At 47.0% G+C, this 20,471-nt stretch overlaps 4 protein-coding genes and 1 pseudogene across 4 annotated transcripts; 1 reads left to right on the forward strand and 4 right to left on the reverse strand.

Moving 5' to 3' along the window:
* Positions 1–1,244: 1,244 nt before the first annotated feature.
* LOC117860777 (wall-associated receptor kinase 1) lies at positions 1,245–3,779 on the reverse strand. Its single transcript, XM_034744152.2, has 2 exons — positions 2,722–3,779; positions 1,245–2,635 (listed from the first exon to the last, which is right to left on the reverse strand). The coding sequence occupies exons 1-2, from the start codon at positions 3,656–3,658 to the stop codon at positions 1,440–1,442; spliced, it is 2,133 nt and encodes a 710-aa protein (XP_034600043.1). The 5' UTR covers positions 3,659–3,779; the 3' UTR covers positions 1,245–1,439.
* Positions 3,780–6,677: 2,898 nt separating this feature from the next.
* On the reverse strand, positions 6,678–7,985 carry LOC140220063 (wall-associated receptor kinase 3-like; annotated as a pseudogene).
* Positions 7,986–8,017: 32 nt separating this feature from the next.
* Positions 8,018–9,034, reverse strand: LOC117861925 (wall-associated receptor kinase 2-like). Its single transcript, XM_072294779.1, has 2 exons — positions 9,014–9,034; positions 8,018–8,932 (listed from the first exon to the last, which is right to left on the reverse strand). The coding sequence occupies exons 1-2, from the start codon at positions 9,032–9,034 to the stop codon at positions 8,018–8,020; spliced, it is 936 nt and encodes a 311-aa protein (XP_072150880.1).
* A 1,711-nt stretch (positions 9,035–10,745) lies between these two features.
* Positions 10,746–15,230, reverse strand: LOC117860779 (wall-associated receptor kinase 2). Its single transcript, XM_072294545.1, has 2 exons — positions 12,147–15,230; positions 10,746–12,055 (listed from the first exon to the last, which is right to left on the reverse strand). Exons 1-2 carry the CDS (start codon positions 13,087–13,089, stop codon positions 10,860–10,862), a joined length of 2,139 nt encoding a protein of 712 aa, XP_072150646.1. The 5' UTR covers positions 13,090–15,230; the 3' UTR covers positions 10,746–10,859.
* On the forward strand, positions 14,979–20,433 carry LOC117861926 (uncharacterized). The gene is made up of 2 exons (XM_034745444.2): positions 14,979–15,442; positions 19,783–20,433. Exons 1-2 carry the CDS (start codon positions 14,979–14,981, stop codon positions 20,156–20,158), a joined length of 840 nt encoding a protein of 279 aa, XP_034601335.1. The 3' UTR covers positions 20,159–20,433.
* Positions 20,434–20,471: the final 38 nt, after the last annotated feature.

A 20,471-nucleotide genomic window follows, 5' to 3' on the forward strand; every position in this document is an offset into this window, starting at 1 on the left:
TTTTGTGGTGAACCATATGCAAATCAGAATGAGTTTTACGGTTTTACACAACCCCAAAGTGTGCACATTTGCAAAACAGAACAATTGATGGAATAACACACTATATTCTCACTAGAATTCTGTTTTCTTGTTGGCCGTTGTCAGCAACTCGGTATGTACATATACTGCCTCTTCAGTTTGGTGAATATTTTGATTGTGACCAAGAGACTATCTAGTAATTTTTTTCATCCTAAACTTATCATCGAGGATAGCGTGCTGACAGCATGATTTCCTCTTCCATGCTGAATTGTCGGCTTGTTTCCTCCCTAAAGAATCCTGCTCTGGTTGTCACATATTGTCCCACAATGTGGTGCCGATTGCTCCTCCGTGCTTCTGTATTATGTGCCTGCAGGCTCTCCAGCTCATCTCCACTTGCCTCATTGTTGGCCTCTCTTGTTGTTTCAATCTGGTGCGCTTTGCCGCAAGCTCAGCGACTTCATCTTTCTCCTCTGTGACCTGTGGATCAATTATCCGTACAGACTTCCCTCCATTAGAAATGAGTGGAACTGTGCAACAAGGCTACCATCGTTACAAGTGAAGACAAAATGGTTTCTTCCTCGTAAGCAACTTTATAAGAAGAACTCCAAAGCTAAAAATGTTGCTTTTGTCTGTCAGTTTACCGGTATAATAATATGTGGGGTCTACATAACCCATCCTGGTTCCTTGAATGCTAGCTGTCACTTCTGTTCGGTTAAGTGAAATGTATCTCGAGGCTCCAAAATCTGATACTTAACTGTCATTCGAAGACTGTTATCTCTGTGAAATATTGGTATTGATGCGGAAGAGTGTAGATAGGCTAGAGGTCTAGCAACTTCAAGTGCAATCCTTAATCGATCATCCCAGGATAGATTGGACGGGCCTTTAGTATAAACATGATGACTAAGACTGCCATTTGAATTGAATTCGTAAACCAGTAACAGCACTTTTGTCTCAAGACAACAGGCGTGCTTCTTCCCAGCCACGGGAAGCCACGCCACAGGGTTGTGGCGCCGATTCTGGACGCCACACCCACCACGCTACAGTGCCGTGGCATCCCATGGCTGGAAACCAAGCCCCAACATCCTCAATATTCTCTTCATAATTTACATTGCAGGCCTTAGAAATCATGAAGTTCTGAAGGTTTTTTTTTCTGATTGGGTTGAAAATTCCAACCATTTTCTGGTAGTTTGCAAATGCAACTTTCTGAGTTCTAATATCAAAATTCCTTGAAAAATGAATGGGTGCCTCTGGAAACAGCCATTTTTTTGCTTATTACGAAAATTGCTAATGCTCGATATTCCAGCATGCCACTGCTACTCTTCTACAGTGGCTTAAGTGAACTGAATTCGACAGTGTGATTGTTGACTATCCAAGCAAAATAATAGTATAGTATGGCACTGGACGTGAACATGATGCCATGATCACCGTTGCAAGCTCGCTGATAACAAGATCTCTGCCTCTATACTGTACTGCCTACTGCTATAGTTGTCACCAACTCTGGCATCGCCTCCTTGACATGTTTGGCCATTCAAATCACCCATCTGCTCTTCCATCCCTGAAATGTAAATGTCTGAACTCTGCAGTCCTTGAAGCCTCATCTCCACATACCGCATCGTCGGCCTGTCTTCTCCCTTCAACCTCAAGCACATTGCTGCTAGGGCGGCCACTTGTTTGGGCTCCTCTTCTCCTTCTTCCATGATCTGCTCATCTAGTATCTCACTAAGCTTATCTTGATTCAGTAACATGACAAAGTGCGCCACTAAACTGACACCTTCAGGCGACAAGTACATACTTGGCTTCTTTCTCGTCAGTAGTTCAACAAGCATAACACCGTAGCTGTACACATCACTTTTGTCAGTCAATCGTCGTGTGTGGTAATACTCAGGATCCATGTATCCGTGTGTTCCTTGCACTCCAGTTGTCACGCCAGATTGATCGATTGCGATGCCTCTCGAGGCACCGAAGTCCGAAACCTTGGCTGTCAATCGATCATCAAGTAGTATGTTGGATGTCTTGATGTCCCTGTGCACCACCGATGTCGAAGCGGCTGAGTGAAGGTAGGCTAGAGAACAAGCAACTTCAAAGGCGATTCGTAGCCGATCTTTCCACGGTAGTGATTTATGAGAGCTTTCATCATGAAGATGGGCATAAAGAGTTCCATTTGGAATGAACTCATAGACCAGTAATGGCACTTCTGTCTCGAGGCAACATCCGAAAAGCTTCACCACATTTCTGTGGTTGATTTGGGAAAGGATTGCAACTTCGTTTATGAACTCATCAATCTCCTTTTGGATTACAACTATTGACTTCTTAATCGCAACAACATGCTGATTTGACAATATGCCTTTGTAGACTGTGCCGTGCCCTCCGCCGCCCAGGATGCGAGCATCATCAAACATATTGGTTGCTTTCTCAAGCTCTTCCAAGCTAAAGATCATCTTTTCCGCGATGTCTTTATCTACTAGTTGTCGAAGAAGCAACCCATGGTTTTGCTTGAAGAAATACTCCCTCTTCTTCCTTGCTCTACGAATCTTGAGCCTTTTGGTTGCGAAAATGGATGCAAGAACCAGAAGCAAAAGGAACATACCGATGCCAAACCCCATCGCAAAATATACTCCTGTGCAAACATATGATCCTCTAATCTCAATCTTGAAATCATCATCCTGCAGTGGACTTCACAAGGTGTGATTCGATCGAACTTACCAGATCCAACATGTGTTCGAGGCCCCTGGCACCCATCTGACACGTATGGGTTGCCGTCGTAGCCGTCGTTGCACCGGCAGACATAGCCGTAGGCGCTGCTCGTGGAGTTGAGGCACTCGCTGTTCCTGCTGACACAGCCGTAGTCCGACCGCTTCGCCGCCGCCGCGCACGACGACTTGTTGAGCGTCCAGTCCAGGACGGCCGGGATCACCAGCCCGGCGGCGTTCCCGGAGGAGAGAAGCGACATCTTGACGGCGAACACGTTGTCCCTGTCGCGCCACCACTCCTGCTCCACCGTGAGCACGCTGGCACCCGGAGCCACCCACGCCGGCCGTGGCGCCGTGGCGTTCTTCTCCTGCCATGAGAACTGGACGCGGAAGGACGTGAGGCCCGTCGGTATGGGCGACTCGCAGCAGCCGACGCTGTGGCACCCGCCACGCCGGAGCTTCTGCTGCTCGTCGGCGGAACAGGACGGCGCGCACGAGCCGAACGTGGCGGCGGCGGCTCCTGGCCGCGACGGCGTCGTCGCCGTCCGCGCGGCGGCCTGGAAGCCGCAGCCGACGAGGACAAGGCTGTTCCGCGCGGCGGAGAGCACGTACGGCCGGAGGTTGGTGGGCAGGATCCTGACCCTCGCGTCGCTGTTGTTGCCGGCGGCGAAGGACCAAGCCGTGGCGCGGACGCGCACCGTGCTGTTCCGGATGGAGATCGCGAGCACCTCCGGGCCGTCGCTCTGGAGGAAGAGCCTGGGCGGCTGGTACGAGCGGTCGCAGGTGACCTTGAAGCCCGTCCGGTGGCAGCCGTACGTGGTGCCGAACGGGTACGGCACGTCGACGTCGCCGCACTTGCTCTCGCAGCCGGCCAAGGCGATGTTCGCCTCCGCCGCCGCCGCCGCCGTCGCGAGCTGCGCCAGCAGCAGCGGCACGACGAGGCTGCGCATCGCTCGTAGCAGATGGCTCTGTTCCTCTGAAATGGCAAGCGTGTGTGCAGTGCCATGGGCTATGGCGGCGCGCGCGCGGCAGCTGGGCAGGACAGGTGGCCAATCCAAAGTCAACCATGCCGGCCTCTGCGACAAACAAAATGACGAAGCTAATGATAAGATCATCTTCAAAATGCATGATTAACTAGTATATCTGGCTACATGCGTGTGTAAACATGAAAGATCTTTACGTGTATTCACACGTACTTCGACAGAAAACTTAGAGAAATTCAGTCAAATTTCTGACCTCAGGATCGTGCTTGAAGAATTCTATCGTCCTTCGCCTTCTTTTTTTTTGAAAGATGTCCTTCGCCTTCTTGTTTTTTTTTTGAAAGATGTCCTTCGCCTTCGTATCTATCAGTTGGAGACTCAGGTTCGACGGCCCTACAGCCTGAAAATTAGCACAGATGACGGCCGCCGGGCAATGAGAGCGAAGCAACCGAACAATGAAAATTCAGGAAAGAATTTAAGTGGACTAGTCATCTACTGTACTTGTAGTGGAACATTCAGAGATAACGCAATCGAAGATAATTCTTTTCCAAGGATATTCATCAATTCAGAGAAAAACTTGAAATTTTCAGTCAGATTTCTGACTTTGAGATCGTGCATGAAGAACTAGTCTATCATGCTTCCCCTTATCTGGCACCTCCAAAGATTTCTGACCCAGCTGTCAGTTGAGTTTAGGTTCAACGGCCCCACAGCCCGAAAACTAGCATGGGTGGACCACCATGTGTTCAGGGAGGGCGCCACAATTCGCAGTCTTGGTTTGTTGGCTGTCTGAATATTTATCGGATATACAGTAGCACTGACAACGACATCTGGTCCGTCGTTCAGAATGTCTTAGGAAGCACAGCGTTACTGTTGGGATTCAGGTGGATGAATGACCAGATGCTTGCTGTAGTCGTGATGAATTGATGACAAGATTAAGGATTTGCTTTCTGATGTTGTTGTTCCTTGTGTTAGCGCCTCCGGCGTGTTTCTTCAGGAATGCTGTGTAGTAGTAGTATCGTTGTTCAGAGTTTGTTCTGTGGAGAATCTATGCTCTAGGCCTTGTTTAGTTCACCCCCAAATCCTAACTTTGGCACTATGTAAAAAGAAGATTCCCCATCACATTAAACTTGCGGTACATGTATGGAGTACTAAATGTAGACGAAATTAAAAACTAATTGCACAGTTTTGTTGTACTTTGCGAGACGAATCTTTTGAGCCTAATTAGTCAATGTTTCGACAATAATTCACAAATACAAACGAAACACTACAGTGTACTACAGTGCTAGCACAGTGATTTTGGCACTCCAAAATTGAGCAACTAAACATTGCCCTAAAGGGCCTCGAGTCACATCTTCAGTCTTCACAAACAGTGTCGCAGGAGCTAAAAGAAACCTATGGAGAAAGGTGGTGATTAACCATGCAGCTGATAAACTAGTATGATCTCCATCCTAAAACCAACGTAACCACACCATGGTCATCTCTAACGCATCCAGAGTCCCGCATCAAGAATATCTCCATCTCAACTCTCACTAAGAGATGAGGAAAGCTCCCTCCCTCCCTCGTCGCAATGGCCAAAATTAGATCCTTGGTTCAAAACATGGGATGGAGCCACTCACAGGCGGGAAATGCAAAGTGAATTGGACACGATCTGCAAGGCCTAGGAGGGGAGGAGGACTAGGTGTGTTACACCTCGGAAAATTCTCCAAGGTACGGTGGCTCTGGCAGGACTGGATGAATGATGAACCTTCCTGGGAGAGCCAGGACATCCCTTGCTCCCAAACGGACTGCAAACTCTTTGCGGCGGCAACCAAGATCACAGTGGGAGATGGCAACAAGACTTCCTTCTGGGACAGTGGCTGGGTAAGTGGACAAAGGCCAAGGGACATTGCACCAAATCTATATCATATCTCCAAAAGGAAGAACAGGACACTATATGATGCAGTCACAAATCGCACATGGATAAGAGATTTAAACCTTCTTCATCAAGGATTTACCGCGCACATATGTCATTGAGTACTACCGACTATGGGTTGAGACCAACCGCCTGCACCTTACGCCAGGCATTCCGGACACCATCACATGGAAATTCACGCCGAATGGAAAATTAGCACACAATCGGCATACAAAGTACAATTTATAGGATCCATGACAACTAATCTCGAGAACCTAATCTGGAAAACATGGGCGCCACCAAAGTGCAAATTCTTCAGTTGGTTGGCCGTGCAAGATAGAATTTGGACAGCAGACAGACTCCAGCGTCGGGGATGGACCAGTAACCCAACCTGCCCCCTTTGTAGCACAGCGTAGGAGACAGGGTATCACCTTTTCGCCGACTGCAGTTTCACACGGCTAATTTGGACGGAAATTAACACATGGATGCAATACCCTAATGTTGATCCAAGCCGCTGGGATAGGCACGACTCCATACATAATTGGTGGACAGCTATGTGGCTAGCCCAGTGGCCGAGGGAAACGGGGGGAAAGGGTTGCGGAACCTCATTATCCTCGTTCTTTGGGAGATCTGGCTAGAGAGAAATCGGAGGGTCTTCCAACACAAAGACAAGACGGTTACCCAGATAACCGACGACATCAAGAACCAAGTTGCGATATGGGTCGCTGCGGGAGCTAAACACTTGGGGGACTTTCTCTCAGGTTGAGTGTTCTGTTTGTACTAGTTGTCATAGCGGAGTTCTGCCTCCCCGTTTCGGGGATGCGAGTGTACAGCTTGTATAGTATGTTTGTATACGGCCTGTCGGGCTTTTCCTCTCTTTTAATATAGCAGCAGCTCTCCTGCTGGCTCGTTTCAAAAAAAAAATAAATGAAGCTAATTTCAGGAGTGCATCATAATTTTAGGATGTGCCATAATTTTAGGATGGCACAAGTGGGATGAAAGCCAGAAGTCAATTGGCTGAGGAGTGAGTATCGGTACTGCTACTGCATCATATAGGAGTGGATAACTTTGCTGTTGGATGGGAATGTGGCGTGAGGATCAGCGCTCCAAGCTCGCAGAAAATATGATCTCTTCCTCGATGCTGTACTGTCTACTGTAGTAGTTGTCGCCGGCATTGGCATTTCCTCCTTGAAATGTTAGGCCGTTCAGTCTATTCACCTGATCCTCTTCAATCACTGAAATGTTAATCTCTGAACCCAGTAGACCTTGAAGCCTCATCTCCACGTTCCGCATGGTTGGCCTGTCTTCTCCTTTCATCCTCAAGCACATTGTTGTTATTTCCGCCACTTGTTTGCCCTCCTCTGAAATATTAATCTCTGAACCTAGCAGACCTTGAAGCCTCATCTCCACGTTCCGCATGGTTGGCCTGTCTTCTCCTTTCATCCTCAAGCACATTGCTGCTATTTCCGCCACTTGTTTGCCCTCCTCTTCTCCTTCTTCGATGACCTGCTCATCTAGTATCTCATTGAGCTCACCTTGATTCAGGGACGTGACAAAGTGTGCCACGAGGCCCACACCTTCAGGCGAAATGTACATAATTTTCTTTCTTGTTAGAAGTTCAACAAGCATGACGCCGTAGCTGTAGACATCACTTTTGTCGGTCAATCGCCTTGTGTAGTAGTACTCGGGATCCAAATAGCCGAATGTTCCTTGTATGCCGGTTGTCACTCCTGATTGATCGATTGCGATGCCTCTCGAGGTACCGAAGTCCGAAACCTTGGCTGTCAATCGATCATCAAGTAGTATGTTGGATGTCTTGATGTCCCTGTGCACCACTGATGTCGAAGCAGCTGCATGAAGATAGGCTAGAGAACTGGCAACTTCAGAGGCGATACGCAGCCGATCTTTCCATGTTAGTGGTTTTTGAGGGTTGTCAACATGAAGGTGGGCGTAAAGTGTCCCATTTGGAACGAACTCGTAGACCAACAATGGAACTTCTGTCTCAAGGCAACATCCAAAAAGCTTCACTACATTTCTGTGGTTATTTGGGAAAGGATGGCAACTTCGTTTATGAATTCATCGATCTCTCTTTGAACTACAAGCCTTGACACTTTAATGGCAACAACACGCTGGTTTGACAGTATGCCTTTGTACACCGTGCCGTGCCCTCCACCGCCCAGGATGCGAGCCTCATCAAACTTATTTGTTGCCTTCTCGAGCTCTTCCAAGCTGAAGATCATCCTTTCGGCAATGTCCTTGTCTACTAGTTGTCGAAGCAGCAACCCGCAGTTTCGCTTGAAGAATTTCTCCCTCATTTTTCTGGCTTTACGAATATTGAATCTTTTTGTTGCAAAGATGGCAGCAAGAACCAGAAGCAAAACGAACATACCAATGCCAACCCCCATAGCAAGAAATACTCCTGGGGAAACATTTCACACTCAAATCTCAATCTTGAAATTGTGATGGTAAAACAAAGGATTGGAGAAGGTGATCGGATCAAACTTACCAGCTGCAATACGCATTCGAGGGCCTTGGCACCCACCTGGCACGTAAGGGTTGCCATTGTAGCCGTCGTTGCACCGGCACACGTAGCCGTAGGCGCTGCTCGTGGAGTTGACGCACTCGCTGTGTTTGCTGACGCAGCCATAGTCGGAGCCCTTCGCCGCCGCCGCGCATGACGAGTTGTTCAGCGTCCAGTCCAGGACGGCCGGGATCACGAAGCCGGTGGCGTTACCGGAGTTGAGAAGCGACAGCTTGACCGGAACCACGTTCTCCCTCTCGCGCCACCATTCCCGCTCCACCACGAGCACGCTGGCGCCGGGCGCCACCCACGCAGGCCGCGCCGTGGCGTTCTGCTCCAGCCAGGAGAACCGGACGTCGAAGGCCGTGACGGCGAGGCCCGTCGGGACGGGCGCCTCGCAGCAGCCGACTCCGTCGCAGGGCCCGTGCCGGAGCTTCCGCTTCTTGGCGCCCGGGCAGGACGGCGCGCACGAGCCGAACGCGGCGGCGTCACCTCGCGGCGCGGCGGCGGCCTGGAAGCCGCAGCCGACGAGGACGAGGCTGTTCCGCGCGGCGGAGAGCACGTACCGGCGGCGGAGGCCGCTTGCGGCGGGGAGCACGTCCACCGTAGCGGCTCCCGTGGTGCCGGCGGCGAAGGACCAGACCGCGCCGCGGACGCGCACCGTGCTGTTCCGGAGGGACACCTCCAGCACCTCCGGCCCGCCGCCGCCGCCGGCACCCAGGAAGAGCTTCGGCGGCTGGCGCGCGCGGTCGCAGGTGACCTTGAAGCCCGCCCGGTAGCAGCCGGAGCTGGTGCCGAACGGGTACGGCACGTCCACGCCGCCGCACTTGCTCTCGCAGCCCGGCAAGGCGATGCTCGCCGTCGCCGCAGCCGACGGCGTGGTGGCGGCCGTCGCGAGCAGCAGCAGCGTCACGGTGAGGCTACGCATCGGCATCTTACGTGCAGTACACTGCTCTGTTCGTCTGAAATTGCAACACGAGGAGGGTTAAACGGCAGCGCGCGGTGGGTAAACCGTCCTGGCCTCCTGGGCTCCTGGCGCGTCAGGAGAACTTTTTGCCAATTCAAGGTGAGACCGTAACTCCGGGCGAAAGATAAATTACAAAGACTTACTGTGCTGATGGCCTAAAAGTCAGATCGAAAATGCTTGATTAAGTTGATTAACCATCTCTGCATATGTAGAGGTGTACGATCTTTTCGTACGGGCAACTTTCAACTCAAATAACAAACAGACTATGTGCGCAACGTAAAGTTTTTCTTTTTTTTTGAAACCTTCCATCCAATCGCTGCCTTTGCCTGATAGTCGAGTAGCAACTCCGCTTCCAGAACCTTCGCAAGACGATCAGGAAACAGCAGCTACGGCGCCTCCTCCACCTTCGCTCAAGAGGCGTATCCAAAGTCCACCAGTAGTTGGCAGTCTGTTTGCTGGTTAGCAGTTGGGAGTTGAGACCGTAACTCCATGAGAAACATAAATTGCAGACTTACAGTGCTGATGAGTTGCAGGTCAGCAAGAAATGCCTAATTTTGCTGTCTCGTGAACAATCTTTTAGTACAAGCAACTTCCACTTAAATAACAAAACGGACTAGGTATGCATACGGTGACGTAAGATTTTTGGAATTTGGCTCCAAACCCTGACACTGGGTGGTGTTTGAATATGAGTATGTCCCTCAACTATTACTGATGCAGGGTTGTAGCTGTAGACACATCCCAAGCTAGCCCCCTACTGCGCAGACGCTCGCAACAAATGGTTTGGAAACTCTTATTTCAGAATTCAGATAGTCCCCCCCCCCCCCCAAGATTAGACGTTTGTAACGATCGTTAGCTCATATAAAGATAAATTTCATCCGTGATCAAAACCTTTTCAAATTATCCATGGATGGGTTAAATTTTGCCCCTTCAATGGATGAAAATTACTCCCTCCGTTCCAAATTGTAGGTCGTTTTGCCATTTCTAGATTCATAACTTTTACTATGTATCCAGACATAATTGTATATCTAGGTGCATAACAAAATCTATGAATTTAGAAATGCCAAAATGACCTACAATTTGAAACGGAGCGAGTAGATATTTTTACACCACCATTTGGTGAATATTGGTATTTTCATCAATTCTTTGTGCGAATATAATTTTGCACCTCGAAATGGAGAAATTGAGTTTTTTTCAATTTACTAAAATTTCGTAATGCAACAGAGAAAATTGATTTCTTTCCATTGAAATGTCCACACCACAGAGATATATTTTTGTAATTTTGCAGTATCGAGATTTATTCCTGTAGTCTGTGCATCAATCAGTATTAGGAATAATAAAAAGATTCTTCTTTTGACTGCAGAATACCGGAAGAAGGGAAAATACTGCTATGCTGTCAACTTCATTCTGTGAAATTCCCATGGATATTTCTAAGAAATAGCACAGATGGGCAAATTTCACGACGGATAATATATTCATTGAGGAAAAAAATTAGGAGCTGCAAACTAAAGGCATAATGGTCTTCTGCTCCTACTTTAGTGTGTAATACATATAAAACCATGATTTCATAGTGTCCTACGATCGATAGCAGACATAAGGGTGCCCCATTGGAAAAAGAGTAAACCATGTTTTATTAATGTTTGGAGACAAAAATTGCCTTTTCAGGATGGCGAGTTGAAGCATGTATAGGTCATGTAGAGGTAGTGAGTAGTACAGCACAAGCAAATAACTGAAGGAGTATAAAGCAAAAATACAAGAGATAAATTTGACAATGGAGCAGGATGTGCTGCCAATATCATCGCTCTAGGCTCGCTGACAGCAGGATCTCCTCCTCCATGCTGTATTGCCTACTGCTGTAGTTGTAACCGGCTTCACCATTGCCTCCTACGTATGCTGGGCCGCCCAGTTCAGCCAGGTGTTCTTCCACCCCAGAAATATCAATATCTGAACCTTGAAGTCGTTGAAGTCTCATCTCCACATTCCGCATTGTCGGCCTGTTCTGTCCCTTCAACCTTAAGCACTTTGCTGCTATTGCGGCCACTTGTTTGGCCTCATCTTCTCCTTCTTCGGCGACCTGCTCATCTAGTATCTCACTGAGCTTATCTTGATTTAAAAGCATGATGAAGTGTGCCACTAGACTGAGACCTTCAGGTGATATGTACACACTTGGCTTCTTTCTTGTTAGTAGTTCCACAAGGATGACGCCGTAGCTGTAGACATCACTTTTCTCCGTCAGACGTCCTGTGTAGAAATATTCAGGATCCAAATATCCATGTGTTCCTTTTATACCAGTTGTCACTACTGCTTGGTCGATAGAGATGCCTCTGGAGGCACCAAAGTCCGAAATATTTGCTACCAGTTGATCATCAAGTAATATGTTAGTTGTCTTGATGTCCCTATGAACCACAGAAGTGGTAGCAGCTGAATGGAGATAGGCCAGAGAACTAGCAACTTCAAAGGCAATCCGCAATCGATTTTTCCATACCAGTGGTTTTTTAGGGTCATCAACATGAAGGTGTGCATAAAGTGTTCCATTAGAAATGAACTCATAGACCAGCAATGGAACTTCTGTCTCGAGACAACATCCAAACAACCTCACTATATTTCTGTGGTTGATTTGGGACAGGATGGCGACTTCATTTATGAACTCATCAATCTCCTTTTGGACTACTGCTCTTGACTTCTTAATGGCAACAACACGCTGATTCGACAATATGCCTTTGTAGACAGTGCCATGCCCTCCATCACCTAGAACTCGAGCTTCATCAAATTTATTCGTTGCCTCCTCGAGCTCTTCCAAACTGAAAATCATCCTTTTGGCAATATCTTTATCTACTAGTTGTCTCAGCAACAACCCGTGGTTTTGCTTAAAGAAATACTCTCTCATTTTCTTTGCTTTACGAATATTGAGTCTTCTAGTGCCAAAGGTGGCAGCAAGACCCAGAAGGAGGAAGAACAAACCAATGCCAATTCCAATTGAAACAAGTACGCCTGCAGAAACATATGGTCCTCAAATCAAAATCTTGAATTTGTAATTGTGTAATGGACCGGCAAGGTAATTGCATCCAATGATCCAACTTACCAGCTGTAAGATGATTTCGACGAGAGCCCTGGCACCCATCCGGCACATACGGGTTGCCGTCGTAGCCATCGTTGCACCGGCAGACGTAGCCATAGGCGCTGCTTGTGGAGTTGAGGCACTCGCTGTTTTTGCTGACACAGCCAAACTCAGGGAGCGTCTCTGCCGCCGTGCATGACGACTGGCCTACTGTCCAGTCCAGAACGACAGGGATCACCAGCCCAGTCACGTGCCCTGAGGAGAGAAGCCATATCTTGAACGCGATGTCTGGCGTTTCGCGCCACCACTCCTGCTCCACTGCGAGCACGCTCACATTGGGTGTCATCCATGGCGCCCGAACTGTGGCGTTCGTGTCCAGCCATGAGAAGTGGATACTCAAGGACGATAGGCCTGTTGGTATGGCCGCCTCGCAGCAGCCATTGCCTTCACACAGGTTGGGCTGCTGGTGCTTCTGCTGATTGTTGACGGTACAGGATGGCGCGCACGATGCAATCACAGCGTCCCCTTGCAGTTGCAGCGACGACACCGTCGTCCGAGCAGAGGCCCGGAATCCGCAGCCGACGATGACTAGGCTGTTCCGATCAGTGGAGAGCACATACGGCTCGAGGTTGGCAGGGATGATCTTGACCACCACGTCGCTCGTGTTGTCGGCAGCGAAGGACCAGATCGTGGCCCGGACGCGCACCGTTCTGTTCTGGACAGAGATCCCCAGCACCTCCAAGCCTGCGCCATCACCCCCAAGGAAGAGCTTGGGAGGGCTGTACGCGCGGTCGCAGATGACCTTGAAGCCTCGCCGGTGGCAGCCATAGCTGGTGCCAAACGGGTAGGGAACATCCACTTCGCCGCACTTTCTCTCGCAGCCATCCAGGGTGATATTCGCCGCCAATGGCGTGGCAGCAGCTGCGGCGAGCTGTATCAGCAGCATCGGCATGACAAGGCTACGCATGGCATGTATGAAACTGTTTGGAAATGGTAAGCAAGCAACTGTGCAATGCCAAGAGGAGTGTGAAAATGATAGTGTGATAATCAGTTACGAGTGTGTGTATATAGTAGTCTAATACTCCCTACATTTTAAAACATAGGACATATTAACGATTGGAAAAGTCAAACTTATAAATTTAACCATCAATGAATCAAATTATGCGCATATTTAATATACAAAATGCATCTATAAAGATTTGTTTTACATATCTCTATAAAATTTGATTTCATGGCAATTAATAATATATCATAACTCATAAGAGAAACGAGGTCAAAGTATACTTTGAAATGGCAAGAGCAGTAGGTAGTTTTGTTTATTGGAAATGGCAAGTGTGCAGTGCCATCGATCAGCGACTAGCATTTTTAAGAGGGCGTGGAGCTTCCGGCATACTGTTAATAAATGAAGTGGGCACTGGATCCAAACCTGGGTTGGCATCAGGCTCAATGACCTACTCTACCAAATGAGCTAGACTCATTCCGTATTGCTCAGGCAGGTAGAAGTGGGCGGGAGGTTAGTAGGCAAGACCGTGTTTAACGTACATTACAGATGATGACAAGTGATTTAATCAGCTTGATGCTTGATTTACTGTCAGCATACCCATAATGCGTTTGGATAAAGGGCTAGTGCAGTCTATGCTACCAATTCTATTAAGTTGTCAGAATGTTTGCTGATTCTTGTGTGATTTTGCTGTTATAGATCCACTTGAACATAACTAGTATTATGCTGAAAATTATTAAAAGAATAAGCAATCCTAAAAAGTCACCGTTGGTATAGGTCTTCCCTGGTGATGTATATCGGAATGGGTCTTCTTGAAGCTTTCAAGTGCTATCTTCATCTGTCTTGCTGAGTTGCTGTAGTGTAGCTCGCTTTTGTCCTTCAGTTAGTACGCATTGGTATTGGTCTTCCTCATCCAGATTTTTTTAGTCTTTCATCTATCACAACTGGGACCAAATTGGAAGACAGAGTCATATCACTGTTAAACCAGAAGATGAATGACTTATTTGTCAAAAAGATTCCAAGAGAAGAATTCCAAAACTGAAAATATCAGTTTTGAAGTCAGCTGACCTGTATAGTACACAAGATCTGCATAACCTATAATTCCTTGAATACTACTAGCTACCACTTTTGTCTGATCAGCTGGAGAGCACCTGGAAGATCCAAAGCCTGATACTGCTGGTAAGTAGCACTCTGAACTTTTGGCTGAAAACGGAAAAGCATCCAACTGGAAAAGAACCAAGAAATGGCGCTGATGCTGCTAATGACTATAAAGTGGCTGTTCATACAGCATCGAGATGGCAAATCTTCTCACCAGAAAGCTTCCAACGATAATCATGATCTTGAACATCAGCATGACAGTCTCTTATCTTCCTTTTTCAACGAATAAGACCTTCAGTACAAAATAGAAGCATTCCTGTACCAGAGCCAATGCTAACTGTACATACTACATACTTGTTAGATAAAAGTTTGCCATGTGATGCAAACTTTCCTCAAGGAAGGGATGTATCTCCAACGGGCAAATCTGAATATATCTACATCCTAGTTGAAGCATAGCAAACCAATCCGCCATCTTCAAATCCTTAGCGGCGCAGACAACGAAGAACACTGCATGCTGTGCTTATTGGGAGTAACTCAACAGCACAGAACCCCCTGTACCTACGATCGTACATCATCTCCTTGTCAGCATCAAAGAAAGCCACCTGTATGCATTCCTGATTCAGCCCCGTCCCCGTAGTACCAGGCAGACCGCGTAAACAGGGTGCCATCTCGGTGGCTAGGACTCCAATGGCCTCTCCCGAAATGGCAGCCCACATGGTGCATCGAGGTTGCAGAATAGGTGAGACCTTCCATGGCCCATGGGGACACCACTTCGTAGACATTTCGTCGAGCAGCTTGCGACCCGCCCGTTCTGGAACAGGCGGACATGTAGCTTGATCAACACAACGTTGGTGCGAAAGCTAGACTCGCTTCACTGCACCTCCTTGCTGGATCACCGGAATGGCAGCGCGCGCGCGCGGCGGCGGCGGCGGCGGCGGCTACCACGCCATTGCCGGTGGAGAGGGGGTCCCGCGGCCGCTTCACGGCGTTATCGATTCGTTCCCATACGACCCAACCCTACACAACGGTCGGTTGAGAACTCGATCCAGACCGCTCAATTTGATCGGACGGCTACCCGTACCTACTCTTCCGCAAAGGACCCCTTGTCCAGCAGACCAGCACACACCTCGCAGTTGGCTCTCGGTGCGGCGCGCCGCCGCCTCGTCGCCGGCGGGCGGCGGCGGAGCTCCGGCGTGGCACCGCCATCCGTCCTAGTACAAAGGTATGCCTGTGGACACCCGTTTAGATTTGCGAGTAGTTCACGCCTTCACGGACCCAAAATTTGGAGTAGTTATCGCTGATTAGCCGTACTTGGGTGAAATTTGTGAGCTGTTCTTGTACCTAGGTTAGCGCCTGTCTGTGCATATTCTGTTTAGTTGAATGGTCTGATTCCCTCATGTACCTGGGATTCTGGGGATATCTCTGAACGATGAACTTGTGAATGATTTTGTTGCCAGCGTTCCCCTAGAATGGCATTTCTTAACCTACCAGGTGATACACTAGATTCTGGTTTCTAGCATTTCCTTATAGTATCATGTGTTCTTGTGCTCATTTAGGTCTGTTGTGGCGTGTTAGTAACAAACTCCTGTGCTATTTTACTCATCTGTATGACTGAATCTCAACTGGAATGTTTTTGGCGAGATATAATGTTTAAAGAAAGATTAAAAAAGAAAAGGTGTCCCCAGTTACTACTTTCTACTCCTAAATCAGGAAGAGGAATTTTGCCATGCTTGAATTGTTCCAAATCTGCGTTTCATTGAAAATTTTGGCAGAGATTTTAGAAACTACACTACACGGCATACCATTTGTGTCCTGAATTCAACATATGGACACATCCTGAATCTTAGAACTCGTCTCTTGTGAATTGTCTGGGATAAGTCCATATTTGCCAACCCCCTCTCTTATTAGTACCTCAACTATCCATACCGTTCAATTTTGACCTCCAGAACTGTTTAGAGTGATTTTTGGTGATGTGGAAATGGATTTTGCCGTGACATGGCATGCCCTTCCTCTTCAACGGAGGAGTTCAGGGCCCAAAAATGGACTTAATCCTTTATTTTCTGTGTGTTACTCGGGTGGTCTAGCTTTTTCTTTCCTTTCCCTGTCTCTCTGCTTAGGCTTGTTTATAGTTAACCTTTTGAACTTAAAGCCAACCGATGGAAAAACTTAGGGTGGATAACCCACTAATATGAACCAATGGAGGTGGTTTTCTTTTTCTATTCGCATTGCATATTCTGCCTGTCCGTCCTTGTCATCAATGCCCCTTATCATACTGATAATCTGATATTCAAGTATATATTTGGTGCTTCAAATCTAATCTAACTCTGTGCAATCAAACAGAGTCAGCAGTTTGAGTGATCATGCTCTTGCTTTCTCGGAGAGCTACTGATTGATGTGCACACATAGATTGATAAATAGTCTTAGCTTTCACTGCAATTGTGTTTTTTAGAGCTCAAAGTTGAAATGATTTTTTTCACTGCATCAGTTTCTTTCTTGTCTCTGGTTATTTGTTTCTAGCTGCTTCCCTGCCTTTTAAGGTTCATTGAATGATAACAGCATCCCTGAAGGCAACAAAAAACATTACATCAGTCTCACTCAATCTGTCACCTAATGACATCACAAAAGTGTTATCTAGCCAAGAAATTCCGAAGTATCAATTGTGGCTTGTTTTGCATAGACCAGGTCAGCAAAGACTTATGGCCATCATTTGCACAGACCAGGGGTCTGTTCGCTTCAGCTTATAAGCCGGCTGAAAAGCTGAAACGGCTGATTTATTGTGAAAGGAAAACACTATTTGGTGGCTGATAAGCCGGCTGAATAAGTTGAAGCGAACAGGCCGCAGGTCTTCGAAGTCTATCTGGGGGCTTGTACATAGATAGCATGAACTGGTCCCCACATTCACCAAGCCAAACTATTGTGCCTTTTTTCCTTCTACCCTGTGCAACGATGTACACACTTGCCATAGCAACTCTTTACTTGTTGCAGTTTCTGTTTTGAGGCTTCTCATGATTATGTTTGCATTGCAACAATTTGTTTCTTGTCTGACTATTTGTCTCTCAGCTATGTCTCCCTGTGTATTAAGGTTGGACAACTGATAGATAATAACTTTGCTCTATACAATATCAACATTACCAACACCTTACTCAAAATGTCACCTAATGACATCTGTAGCAGTATAGCTAGCAGAAACTGTCCAACTCTTTAGCTTATTTGCATAGATCAGGTCTGCAAAGGCACTGTGAGGGCTTATCACTTATATGTAGCATGAACTGATGCTTCACAGCCACCAAGCCTTATGTTCTACTGCTTCTTTTGCCTTGTACCTTATGCAACAATGCACACACTTGCCATAGCATCTCCGCACCTGTTGCAGTTTCTAGCAACAATACCAACACTGGTATCTTCACAAGACATGGCAATGCCTGGTTGCATCCCCACATAAGCATACCTTACCCATTCAGTATCGGCGACGAGCGATGCTACCGTCATGAGGGATTCAAGCTCGTGTGCAACATGGGACAAGACCCACCCATCCTGTACATGAACAGCCCTGAATATCGCGTCGTCAATATAAAGTTGAGTAATAGGGTTCCGTACCTTGACACTCATTTCAACCAATTATTATGGGAGCAGAACTGGTTGCTCAACTTAGATCACAGGTTCTATCATGTATCAGCAGCTCAAAATGTGTTGGTTGAATACCTAAAGTGTCGACAATTCTTGTCACTCTAATGCTGTAACTTGCAGCATAGGCTGGGTACCATTGTGGTTTGAATACCTACTCAAATTTATAGTGTCAACTGTAGACGTGTCATTGCTTCACTAACTTAAGCAAAATAGTAATTCAGTGTGCCTTGTTCTTATCTTTTTTTTTTTTTTGAAACTATACAGCGGGGGAGACCCCCACTGTGGTAAGATATATATTAAAAAGGCAAAGGAAAAAATACTGTACATGGACAAGTGTCCAAAGGCTCCATATTGCCCAAAAAATAAAAAGCCGTCAGGAAGACCTCAAAGAAAGCTAAGAGCTAGGGTTAAATGTGTACATTGTTGACCCAGTTAAGAAAGGTCTGCTTTTTGTTTTCCTTGATTCTATGGGCTTGAAGTCTAGCCTCATCTACAAAATTAGACATCCAGTCTTGTACTGCTGGTCTTTTCCCTTCAAAGATGAGATTATTCCTTTGTTTCCAAATGTGCCAAGTGGCAATTATGAAAACCTCCATGAAGAACCAGTGATGGAACTCCTGTTGAGCCGTCTCTTCAGAATAAAGATGGGGGTAGATAGACTGTCCCAATATCTTACCTGCCAGCCTGAGCCTTATAACATTTGTTTCTTGTGCTTTCTTGCCTCTTGATATCTACTTAAAAGAAGCAACGGTGTTTCCTGTGCTTCTGCCTCCGTGGTCCGTCAGCCCTACGGGTATCCAAATTTGTACAGTACAGAAATTCCAACTTGCTGCTAATCTGTGATGTGTAAACAGGGATCATTGGATTCTGTAACTAAATGTCTCCCATTGTGATATACTGACCCTGATCCCATTAGTTCGCCAATCACCATTGTCACTGGATACTGAGTTTTTGTTTCGATTAATTTCTTGTTTTGGAAGCACCAAGCAGTTCCATTATTTCAGATATGCATGCTCCCTGGTCATCTGGTGGAGTTATAATGATTGAGATTATCAACATTCAACAAGTTCTTTACTTTAAGTATTGACTAGTATCGGTTGACTTCATTTCGACAAGGAATAGAAAGGTCTATGAATTCACGTTTCTGGTCCCATGAGCTTTTTTCCCTATCCAATATAATGGCCACTGCATCTATGAATTCTATGTTGGCACTAAACTTCTGGAAAGTTATCATGGCTTTTCACGCTCCAAGAGTATCATGCCAAGTCAGGAGATGTATAAACAACAAGAATGTTTGTCAGTTATCACTCTAGAATCTAGTTACTTGTGCAAAACGAGCGGTGTTAACAACAAGAATGTTTGGTCAATAAGACACGTTTCTTTTAATTTTCCTCCTGAAGTTCCTTGATGACAATGAGTATATCCCTATTTGTACAGGATTATATAGCATCAAAAGTTCCGTGATTACAATTTTGCGTCATCATATCTGTTGATAGGATTTCGGAGTTATTCAATCTTCAGAAAACTCCAATCATAATCTGGACTATAAGTATACTTCATAGTTGGCTGCAATGACGACAACAACAGTAGCAGCAAGTAACTATCCATAATTTACAAAGCACACTAGCCTAGGTTCTAACTATGCAACATGTTTGTCCCTTTTTGACCCTTGCTATAATCACCACGGCATGTCCAAGATTTCTTTTACTAACCTAGTTTATACAGCACGACCATCTTAGTCTCCAAGGCTGATCCACCTTCCATATGCATTCTCTCTTGGCCATGCACATATATGCACATGTTGGCACACCAAACAGAGGTGTTCATTCTCTTTAACCGCCCCAGTTAGCCAATCCTCCGGATGAGGGAAGGGAGAAAAAAGATGTGCTTTTTACAGTGCTGTTATTCTTGCCATCTCAAGGTGATCTTGGACAGGGTGGTGCCGAGCTGCCTGCAGAGCCAAGGGCACGGCGACAGCCTCGCGGCCGCGGGAACTGAGGCGAGGCAGCTCACCCTGGAGGAGATCCTGTACCCGCCACCGAGCTGGGAGGTTGAGGGGACGCCGGCGCGGTGGAACTCGCCGAAGGTGTGCCCGGTGAACCTGGATGACTTCTCCGACGACGACCGCTCCGAGGGCGGGTACTCGCCGGCGGCCGTGGACGAGAGCGTGTCCGTCGTCAGCAGGGCGTCGATGAGGAGCCAGCACAGCGTGTCCAGGCGGGTGAGCTTCAGGTCGCCTGACGAGTCCGACGTGTTCATCATCCCTGCGAGAAGCGAGTGGGATGATGAGGTGGGTGAGGATGATGATTGATGATGAGACGAGTGACGGTGAGTGTGAACAGAGGGAACGGTGAGGACAGGATTTCCTTGCTATTTCGTCGCGCGACAGACAGTTTCTGATGAGCTTACAGTTTGAAGAACAACTGGAGAGTTAGAAGGAATATCATGTATTCATGTTGTAGGTTTTACTACATTTTGCCTGTCGATTTTCATTGACCTTTTTCTAAAGAGAATTGAGCTTTATTCCGACAGTAGTAATTTTCGGAAGAAGAAATACTCATTCATCCATTATTAAAGTTTTAATCATTGACTGTGATTGGTATGCTAACAAAAAGCAAACGGGT

The sequence above is a fragment of the Setaria viridis genome, chromosome 6 (assembly GCF_005286985.2).
Source record: "Setaria viridis chromosome 6, Setaria_viridis_v4.0, whole genome shotgun sequence".
In the NCBI taxonomy this organism is placed as follows: domain Eukaryota; kingdom Viridiplantae; phylum Streptophyta; class Magnoliopsida; order Poales; family Poaceae; genus Setaria; species Setaria viridis.